This window comes from Gopherus flavomarginatus, chromosome 3, assembly GCF_025201925.1.
Source record: "Gopherus flavomarginatus isolate rGopFla2 chromosome 3, rGopFla2.mat.asm, whole genome shotgun sequence".
Taxonomy (NCBI): domain Eukaryota; kingdom Metazoa; phylum Chordata; order Testudines; family Testudinidae; genus Gopherus; species Gopherus flavomarginatus.
The window spans coordinates 198,500,658-198,511,594 of NC_066619.1; the positions used below are offsets into that span (position 1 = coordinate 198,500,658).

The 10,937-nt window shown below is 39.6% G+C and overlaps 1 protein-coding gene across 2 annotated transcripts in view; it reads right to left on the minus strand.

Moving 5' to 3' along the window:
- The window catches only part of TTC29 (tetratricopeptide repeat domain 29), a 191,313-nt gene extending 181,145 nt beyond the window's left edge, over positions 1-10,168 (minus strand). Inside the window, exons 1-3 of one of the 2 annotated variants that reach the window (XM_050946520.1) lie at positions 10,127-10,168; positions 7,946-7,978; positions 3,937-4,034 (exon numbers count right to left, since the gene is read on the minus strand). In XM_050946520.1, coding sequence (XP_050802477.1) covers positions 3,937-4,028 — 92 coding nt within the window. In that variant the 5' untranslated portion in view covers positions 4,029-4,034; positions 7,946-7,978; positions 10,127-10,168. The remainder of the gene's footprint in view (positions 1-3,936; positions 4,035-7,945; positions 7,979-10,126) is intronic. The other variant, XM_050946521.1, reaches the window with a different exon arrangement.
- Positions 10,169-10,937: the final 769 nt, after the last annotated feature.

Here is a 10,937-nt window from a genome sequence, read left to right on the forward strand (position 1 = left end):
CATGGACATAGAACGTGCTACTGGTTACATAAAAATACAGACCTTAGAAAGAAAATAATTTATCATAATTATCAAACTATAATCTAAATTACAACCCAAAATCAAAGTCTGCAGACTACACCTAAGAGTCTAAATCAATGAAGGTATTATGGACCATTAGAACAATACAAATAGTGTGCAATAATGTAAAAGATGTATTACACAATACTACATGTTTAGCCAAGATTGTAGACAAAATATATATATGTATTTCAGAAATAGTATATGACTATGTAATTAAAAACAAAAACTCTTTGGCTAGACACCATCAAAATGCCCTGAAACTATGCACCTTAGGAGGTCTGCAAAAGGAACCCTCTTGCTCTTGGGGATATTCCACATAAAAAGAAAAGGCAGAAAATATCTAGAGGAGACAATATTCAAGCACCACAATTATCTAGCCAAAAATTAATTTAAATCACCACTTAAATATAATTTCCAGTGAGATGGATGGAAAGTCTGTAGTCTCACCTCTGCTTCTCAGGAACGTTTTTGGTTTTTTTTTTAAACACTACACTCTATAGACATTAAAAATGAATCACAAAGCTTACAGTGGCACTTGTCATGTAGTCCAGGTTTAAAATTATTCTAATTTGATGGGGAAATGTGCTCGAGAGTTAAAAAAAAATTAAGCATAGCCAAGAACTGAACACACACAGAACTCACAAATCAGCTACTGTTTACAATAGACCTATAATGTTTTGTGGTGTATTAAAGGGGCTGCCAAGACAGATATCAATCATAAAGAATTCAAGCTACTGGAAAAAAATAAACATTTCTCTCAGACCTGTGCTGACACCATCAATGATGTTTGCGCACAAACAAGAAAGAAAAGACAGGAGAACCATATTAGCTTATTCACCATAAAAACACAAGAGTCAATTCAATTACTACCAAATAGAAAAAAGATAAAGCTCCAACCAGGGTGTTCTAAACAATCAGAATTGAAAGCAACAAAAATTATAAATGTGAAAATTATCTGGCCATGTTTTATAAGTCTGTTTCAAGGTGCCTTGTGCACTTATTTAGAATTTTCATTTTGTCATAACTGAGAGATGGGGTGGAGGTGAAACTGGGTAAGAATCACTATCCTTTTTCTTCCAGAAATTGTCACTTGTTTCACCAATCAGCTTCAGTGTTGCCATGACTCACCGTATTTCATAAATAGATTATGTAAAGATCTTTATTTCTCTTTAAGTTGATTTCTACTTAAATTTTAAATTGATTTCTTATTTTAAAAAAATCAGTTTTGTCATCACCTTACTGATGACCAATCCATACTTGCTAGCATTTTGAAGCAGCTGTTTTACAATTGTTTGCCTCCTCAGTTTAAAGAGCAAAATTATCTAATTTCTTTTTCTGAAAACATTCTTTATACATACAAAGATAAAAAATCAGCCTTGTAACATTACACAAAACAGAACCATGTGAAGATAAAGAATGATAAATACAATTTAAATCTTATCTTATTCCCACTTCAAAAACTGGTAACTTAGAGTCAGTTTCTCAATAATATTTTGTATCAGTACAGACACAAAATATCAAATAAATCAATAGTTATAGTAACATTAACACTCCCATGATTTATCACTCAATCATAATACTCAAACATGGTAACAGATTCCTTACATCCATAACAAATTCCTTTTAATTACCAAAATAAAATCACCACATACCCATATCTTTTAAAAAAATCACACAAAGGCTTGTAAAACCAATCATGGACTGTTTTGATAGTTAATAGTAACAGCATTTATTCAAAGGTTATCTATTGGTAAGCTACATTAATCAAAGTCGGAGAGATAGAGGGAGCAGGTATATGCCAAGGGAGCATGGGCATAGTGAAAGGTGGAGTGTTCAAAGGAAAATGGCAAGACAGGACTTGCTCAGGGAATCCTGAGAGATTCAAGGAATCCTGAGCTACATAGAGTAAATGATTCAGACCCATTTCTCTGCTCCAGCTCCAGCAAGACGTGAATTGGACTGGATTGCACTGACAGGCTGCCTCAGTGCACAGCCAGAGGCTCGGAAGGCAGTTCTAAAGTGAACTACTGAAGTACTTAAACATTTCACCCATCCCTCTGCCTGTTTCAGATCTGGATGAAGCTGGATAACATAAGCTTTTTGGAGGGTTTGAGATAGGTAAAGAAGCTGGCTGCCTGAGGTGCAAGGGAGCATGGCTGGAACCAGCAAGCAAAGGTTCGATGGGGACAGAGGGACAAAGGAGAAATAATCGTGGGTGAGGCTTCAGGAACAGAAGGCAATGGAGGCATCCAACTGATCTGCTAAGGAGTCTCAATGTTAGTGGCCATAGTAGGTGTGCTCCTGTGTCACTCAGTCTGTGGTGACATCTTTCGAAGCTTGCACAGAGACAGCTCCAAAGCTGCTGCTATCATTAGATTGGAGAGGGGCTGCTACTGTTAGGTCTGAAATAACCAGAGGGTGCTGTTACTCCTACCTTCTGGCACAGAGGGAACTGGGAGTTTGCCTCCCACAGAAGGAATTCTAAGGGGGACAAACCATCACAGCAAAGGGATCTATATGTTTCTATGGGGCCCACATCAAAATTACTCTGCCAGCAAAGGCACCTATTACCCCAACAAAGGATTCTGTGTATGAGGAGCTTCACTGCCACCATCCCAACAGAGTACTCTACTAAGATGCGGCAATAGCAAAGAGCCCTGTGATAGGTGTGCAGGAAGCTGCTTCCATCCATCCTTCCCCCCCCACACCTATTCCATACAGAATTCTGTGTTTGTTTAGAGGATGTTGACAAGGACTGTCCCATACAAGAGCTCTCTGCTAAACCAGACAAGAGTCCTGCCACTGCTGGTCTTCAGGCCAGCTGGAGCCTCTCTGCTCCTCAGCTCACTACATCCTGTTCTCAGTCTCTAAATGCTGCAGTCTGGTCCAGGAGGAAGAAAAACCTCAGCCTTGATGCATCTCTCAATGCAGAGAGCTCTCTTTTTAGGACTAAAATAAATTGATTTGTGGGAGGTTAAATGGGGCTACTTACCATTAATTTACTGTGACCCAACATTAACTGATTTATTTCGAGTGGGGAGCAGCATTAATTGGGATCTCAGTACTCAATCAGTGGTAGACCAGGGTCTTCAAACCTAAGCAGTGGGGAGCAACTAACTAATGGCAGACCAGATAGCTGGAGACATGACTTGGTATGGGGTGTGATTTGAGGCACTGGTGTATTTCAGCCTGGTGAATAGGTTTAGTCCTATCAAGTGTTGGTAATTTTTTCATGACAATTTGTATACATTTTGAAAGATATAGGGACGCTTCCTTCCCATGCAAAGTCAAAATGATAAAGTCTTATTTTTTTAATCCAAAAGATTACATTTTCAAAGATTTAGCAATGAAATACTTACTAAGAGGAAAGAACTCTTCTGAAAATTTAGGAGAAAGTGTATACCATGAATAGACCTCTTTTGAAATCTATCATAATGCCAAAGAAAAATGGTGGTACTAATCTCCCCTGCCTTTACATACTTCACTGATTGTTCGAAAGCTTTTCTTCATTCTTTAAGTAGCATCTTGAAACTTCATTGAACTTAACAACTTTACTGAAACTGCAGGCAATCTTGTGTATTAGATGATGCCAATTCAAATATGGACATTTTCAATACATTATATTTTAGATGACAAGAAGATCATTTGGATTTTATTGTTCTGTCTTAAAAAGACGAGTTTGCACTTCCTATTGCCTTTTATTCATTATGTGCATATAACTTTGCTAAAAGATGATTTTCTTGTCTTAAACTTTTGCTTTTTAAAGTATCCCTACTACTCAAACCATAATTTGTCTTCTCTTTAAGATATCTGATTGAACATATTTACAACAAAAGTGTTAGTCTTCCAAAAGTCAGTAAGAGACACACATACCTTGCAAGTTTTATTGAAGGGCAAACCATCTGCTCCACGAGACTGGGATATCTCTTTGGACACTGTATCAGCACAGGAGGCAAAGTACTCATTCTGAACTAAAAAAATATATATATATACATAAAATTTAAAATAATAGTGTCTTCCCTGTGACCCATGACTAATGATCCCTTACCCTTCTTCAGTCTTTCCCCATTTACTGTTTTCCCCCTTTTGTTACATAATATGTAAAATTAGGTCCCTATGCTGCAAAAACTTGCACATGTGATTAACGTGCATATGTCTTTGCAGGATTGGGTCCTTGAAGTTACTGGATTGGAACAACATGCCTGGGACTGATTCTGATCTCATTTGTAACTGCATTGTGGTACTGCTGATTTACATGAGTTTAACTGAGAACAGAATCAGGCTTTTTTTCTCAATTGTCAATAGTATCTTATTAAATAGATAAGTAAAATACAGAAATGATAAACATGCAATGTGTAATAATGATGCAACAGCAGGTATCGTATTATTCTACAAAATAAATAATAAATAGAAACAACCACTTAACTTTATAACTATAAGTAATGCCATATGAACACAGGCTTTTACTTATGGAGAACAAATCCAAAAAAAACCCATAGCTATACACAGCAGTCTACTTTGTCTTTTTGAAGCACATAAATGTTAACAGGACTTTTTTTTGTCACAGAGCTACTGTGTTCTTTCCTCTCAAGTACTCAACCTAAACTTCCCACCATTAAAGCTTCAGCTGCCAGTTCCTTCATTTTCCACATCTGTGATCTGGAGCAGGAGCACTCTTACTTTTAAATTTGGTTTAATGTAGGTATTGCAAGATCTGTTAGCAGGCCCCAAGAGACAAACTTTTAATTGGGATGGAAAACAGGATTTTAAAGGGGGGAAGAAAGTTAGCTATTTGTTACATTTATTGAATGGAAATTTACTTTGTGTTACTTGTCAGAAGAAGTTGATAGATATCAGTCAATCAAAAAATAGGCTAATTTAAATAGATTGTGCTTTCTGAACAAGCAAAATCAATTTAATTGCTGCTATAGCGAGCAATAGCACACAAAAATATTGTGCTAAAGTTTCTAAAAAGCATATTTGTTCCTCATCACTCAGAATGGCGTATCAATAAGGTAATGGAGGATAAGGAAAGAGATACAGTAGGGCACTACATTAAGGAGGCTGGGGGGGTTAATAGCGATTTAATATTGTTGATAACATTTACAATTGTATTTCACAGCCCAAGTGAAGGCTAGACATTATACAAACAACCAGATTTACAGCGACACTTTTCACCTAAACATCTCAAACCACGTCATTAAAAAAAAAAAATCAATAAAAGTAAGAGCATATAGTAATTGATCTCAGTTAAGGATTGTACTTTTTAAAAATTCTAGATTTGTATTTATGTCTGTGATTAAAGAAGTTTTTCTGTGAAAAGGAGTTCTGATTGGCAGTGGTCTATAATGAGAGATGGCCAGTCACTGATTAGCCTTCCTGTCACTGGAACAAAAATATCAATGACCAGAGATGGAAAAAGACTTTAGAACAAATCCTTCTATAAATCTCATCTCTTATTGTACATCTAATGATTATCTGCAATTGTATTTTACAGCCCAAGTTACCTTCATGACAAGATGCAAGATATGTTTTAGTTTAGTGTTTAATTTTTGTTTTTAATTTATTTTGGTTTTTGTCTTCATAAGTATATGGAATTTTTGGTGATTTATTTTATTTCCAAAATATAAGGACAAACTTTACATATAAATTATAAGTATACAAAAACAGGAAGGTATTGGTAATACATTTTAGTGAAGCAATTTATGATAATATTCCCTTAAACTCATTTTGATGTTCATTTAAACGAGTGATAATCTCTCTATATTTTACTTATTCTGCATGGGTCAAATTGTACTGCACTTACTAATAGCAATCAGACTACCCACAGGAAAAGGTGATATTCTGTGAAAGTGACGGTAGCATAATTCGACTTTAAATAAGGGTCAGATCTATCTCCCACTGAAGTCAATGGGAGTCTTTTCACTGGTTTCAATGAGGAACGGACTGGATGCTAAGGGCCTGATCCAAAACTCACCAAAGTTAATAGAAAGGCTTCTACTGATTTTCATGGGCTTTGAAGAAGACCAGAAGTCTCTGATTCAGCATATCACTTAAGCATGAAGTACATATTAAAATTAAGCAAGTAATTCAGGGGATATTCAATTAAATGAAAAGGTGGGACATTCAAAGCCAATATAAGGAACTACTTTTTCACACAACATGTCATTAAACTGTGAAGGTCATTGACTAAGGAAATTGCTGAAGCCATAATTTAACAAGATTCAAAGAGGGATTGGATAGTTACACAGATATGAAAATACCCACAGTTATCACTGTGATGTTGTATAAAAAGGAAGGTCACCATTTATATCATTGTTGTTACAACTGTTACACAATTGCAATAGCTCTTGTATAAAGTATGCCTTGTAAGGTATCATTGGAAAATTTGCAACCAGTTGAACAATGTTATTCTGTTTATGCTGTGTGTATTATCAATGTGTAGGAAGTTATGAATCTTTGCTATGTGTTTGGGTAACACCAAAAAGATATATTAATATCCGGACCAGCCAGACACGGTTAAGGAAAATCAACTCTTCTAACAGGCCTCTCTTGAGGATGCCTCAGACAGCATATGGACAATGGAGGCCCACTGACTCAGCAGGGCATGTAGAACATGTAATGCTTGATTCCATGTTTGAGATAGTAACTTTCCATGCACATGGACTGCGGGGTATAAATTGGAGAGTGTGACATCATTCCCTTGCCTCTTTCCTGCTCCACGTCTCTGGATTATGATTTCTAACAATGAAGAGCTTTGAACAATGACCTGAGGACCCCAATATCTGGGGAGAACCAGAGAGATTTTTGCAAACTAGCAGATTTAAAATCACTGCTATTATCCTGATCTACAAACTCTGCAATCAACTGTAATGCATATGATTCATTTTAACCTCTTAATAACTCTCTTCTTTTTTATATATTAATAAACCTTTAATTTTGTAGTTACTAAAGGATTGGCTACCGGCATGGGTTTCGGGGAAGAGCTGAAATATATTTGACCTGGGTGTGTGTCTGGTTCTTTGGAACTGAAAGAACCTAATATATGTTATTCTTGGTTTTAATAATAATTTAACATAGAAATCTGGTTTGGTACATGAGAAGCTAGAGAGCCTGAAAGGAGGCTGTCTTTGGCTTCATTATAACTAGTATAGTATTTTGGAAGCAAACATTTGTTACTGGCTTGGTGAAATTTTATGATATAATAGACCACCAGTCTGGGGTACATGCCCTCTTTTACGGCGGTATGACCCGAGACTGATGCTCTTAGTTGTGTCCCATACCAGGTAGCATGACAATGATAACTAACTACAACAAACATTTTGGAAGGGGTATTAAACCTTGTGCTTCAGGGCTTAAGCCAATCGCTATTAGATACCATGATGAGAGCTATGTGTGTTGGGGACGGGGACAGATTATCCCACATTGCCTAGTATGGGGTTCTTATTCCCTCCTCTGAAGCATCTAGTGCTGGTCATTGTAAGAGACAGAATAGCAGACTAGGCAGACCTTGGGTCTGATCCATAGAGCTCTGTGAGAATGTAAAATTTGTATCTGCATCCAATTCATGATCCACACACATGGTCAGTGGATATCTGCAGATTTGCAGAGCTCTAGATATAAAATTTGTATCCTTGACCATCCAAGATCTGCAAACATGGTCTGCGGATAGTCACTGCATCCGCAGATGCAGATATCCACAGATATAAAAGCAGATGTCTGCAGATTTGCAAGGCTCTACTGATCCAGTATGGCAATTCCTGTGTTCCTATGATTAAGAACTTTGCTGCCACAATAGGCATTCTAGAAATCAATAAAGTCAGTATTACAGGGCTTTGGACTGGAAAGTGGTAGAGAATAGAGAATATAACTGAATACTTACTGTATAGAAAGCACTTGTTCACTCCTAAGATGGCTAAAAATAAGAAAAAAAAATTTAGACTCTACAGAGTCCAAATGAAGTTATTAAATTTATTTACTTTACATAATGGCTAACTTACAGAATGTTTCTTAATACCATTTTATTTCATCTACCTCCCTTCTAAAGCATGTTCCGAATCCGCACACCATTAACACCAATCAGATTTTGCAATAATGGGGGATCAAGACATTTAGGTCTACACTACCTGCCGGATTGGCAGGTAGCGATCGATCTATCGGGGATCAATTTATTGCTCTCGCAATCCGACTGCTCTCCGGTCGACTACTGAACTCCAGCGTGGTGACAGGTAGAAGAAAAATCAACGGGGGAGTGGCGACCGTTGATCCCGCGCCACGAGGATGCAAAGTAAGTGATTCTAAATTGATCTAAGATACGTCGACTTCAGCTACGTTATTCTCGTAGCTGAAGTTGTGTATCTTAGATCGATTCCCATCCCCACCTCCCCAGTGTAGACCAGGCCTTAGTTGCCCTCAAACAGAGAATTGACTTTAAACTCTCAGAGCAGAGACCATGTCACTTTTCATCTGCAAAGCACCATAAATGCTTATGGCACTGTACAAAAGCCCTGACTCTGCAACCTGATTCATGCAGGCAAACTCTTAAGTTCATGATGAGTATCTCAAAAGTTAACAGAACTCAGTGTGGGCACAGCTGATCCATTTACATGACTGGGTGTCACACAGAGATATCTGTATAACCATTTATCTATTATATGACTAACTGTATAAAATTGATACTTATTTATAAAATATTCAAGAGTAACCAGATGTCAGCGTGACAAAAGATCAAGAACAAAGTGTGATGCTTCCTAGTGTGTGCTAAATCAAGACTTCAATAAACAACATCTACAAGCCATGAGTAAAATCAAGCATCTTCAGTCATGTCTATACTATGGACTTTCAAGGAGAAATTCCCATCTGTGCAACAACTTTCAGCTGCTCAGAATACTGGATCCCACCAGAGCTTTTTCTACATTAGAGCTCCCAATAGTAATAGCACCAGTAGCAATGTTTTCTGAAAATTCCCTAGTGAAGAGAAGCCCTTCCTGAGAACTCGTGCTGCTTCACTAACCACATCATCAGGAGACAGGAAAAGAGAAAGACCAGCAGTAATATGAAGAGAAATAGGTAGGTAAGAAAAGGGTGAAAACAGAAATAGGAGGGATAAAGGTGAAGTGGCTTTGGGAGATGGGAATTAAACAAAAGAGCTGAAGAATAATGGATAAAAACACAGCTAAAGAAATTTGTGATGCATCATTTTAATGTATAACATGGGACAATATCTCACAGTGAAGGACTGACTACTCTTGACATTTGCAACTTTTTTGGATTTGTGTGAATTAACTATCTGATGAACTTTGAGGAAGGTAAAGGAAATCTTATATATTACCAATTGCAAATTTGTCTGGGAACACACTATTATTTGTGTAACTTAACTACAGACTCTAAACTGTTCACTTATTTAATTTTTAATCAAAGTTCCAGTTTCCAAGAAACTGGAAACCGATGTGAACCTAGGGAAAGTATTTTGAACTCATAAGTATGGAGTAGTCAGCGGTGCTCCTACTGCTCCCCTCACGGTTCTTTTCAATCACGTCTTCCAGCACACTCAGGACTCAGCTCCAGGAGACTGGAACCACGCCATTCTGTAGCATTTACAATAGCAACAAGGCATACAGTATTTTGAAAAGAAAAGCATTTGTGACACACACAACAGGAGCGAGCGAGCGACCCTCCAGCTCCAGCACAAGCACAGTGCAAACGCCCTGACACGGCCCAAGCGTGCAGCACGAATCGCACCACGGCTTCTGCCCCTTAACGTGCAGCGCCAGACACACTCTCCAGCTTACGCCCAGCAGGGAGCCCTGCGAGCGCCGGGGCCGGTGCTGTGCAGCCCGGCTGTGAGCTACAAGATCCCCTCGCCCACACGAAGGGCTGGGTGTATCCCCGCCGTCCCCCGCCCCCTCGGCACCACCCCGGGAGAGGGCAAACCAGAAACCCACATAGGAATTAATACCCCCCACCCCAGGGGCCCGGCGAGGTAAGCGGGGTCTCACCCGACCAACCCCCCGCGGGGTGACCAAGCCGGGTAAGGGGCGATACCCACACGGGCCCCGCTCACCCGCCGGCCGCAGCTAGGCGAGTCCTAGGACGCCCAGAGCCGTCACCATGGGAACCGGGGCGGGACCCGCAGGGGCGGGGCCGGAGCGAAAAGCGATGTGAGCATGCGCAGTAACCTCGGCTGAGGTCGGGGCGTTCGGTTCTGCTCTTAGTTGGCATTACTCTCGGTTCCCTGCGGTGAACGGGGCGGGGTTAGAATTTGGCCAGGTGTGAGCGGCAGGAGGTGAGAGCCGGGTAGAGGCGCTGCCAGCCAGCGGCCGCGGCGGGGAGACCCGGGCGTGGGGATTAAAAGGGGACCCCCGCCGGGGTGAGCCGTAGGCAGCGGTTGCAGAAATGGGGTGTCGGTGGCCGAGGAGGTTTGTTCCCTGGTAGGACAGAACGTCTCAGCAGCCACTCCGGGGCTGTGCCTCGGCAGTGCAGCTCTTCCGTCCCTGAAATGATGTACCCAGCTGCTAATGGAGACCGGAGTCTATGAACCCTGAGCGTTCACACATACGCTAAACGAGTCAAAATGTACATGCTTTGTTTAAAATACCTAGTCAATGCACAGAGCTGTGACATGACTGCATGGAACCTCAGAGCAGCTCACATCTTTGTCTGATGGGCTGCTCCGGTGGCTGGAGTGGTACTCCTAGTTCCTGTCATGCACTAGAAATGGAATTTCAGTCCGTTTATTATTTTTAAAAGCAGTATTTTTATGACTCGCTGTCCACAGAACATATTTTACCTTGGTTATTATTGTGCACGTGGATATTATTGTGCTCCTGCATGTATGGCTTGAGTAGTAAACTCTTTGAGAATAGTCTTTCAAC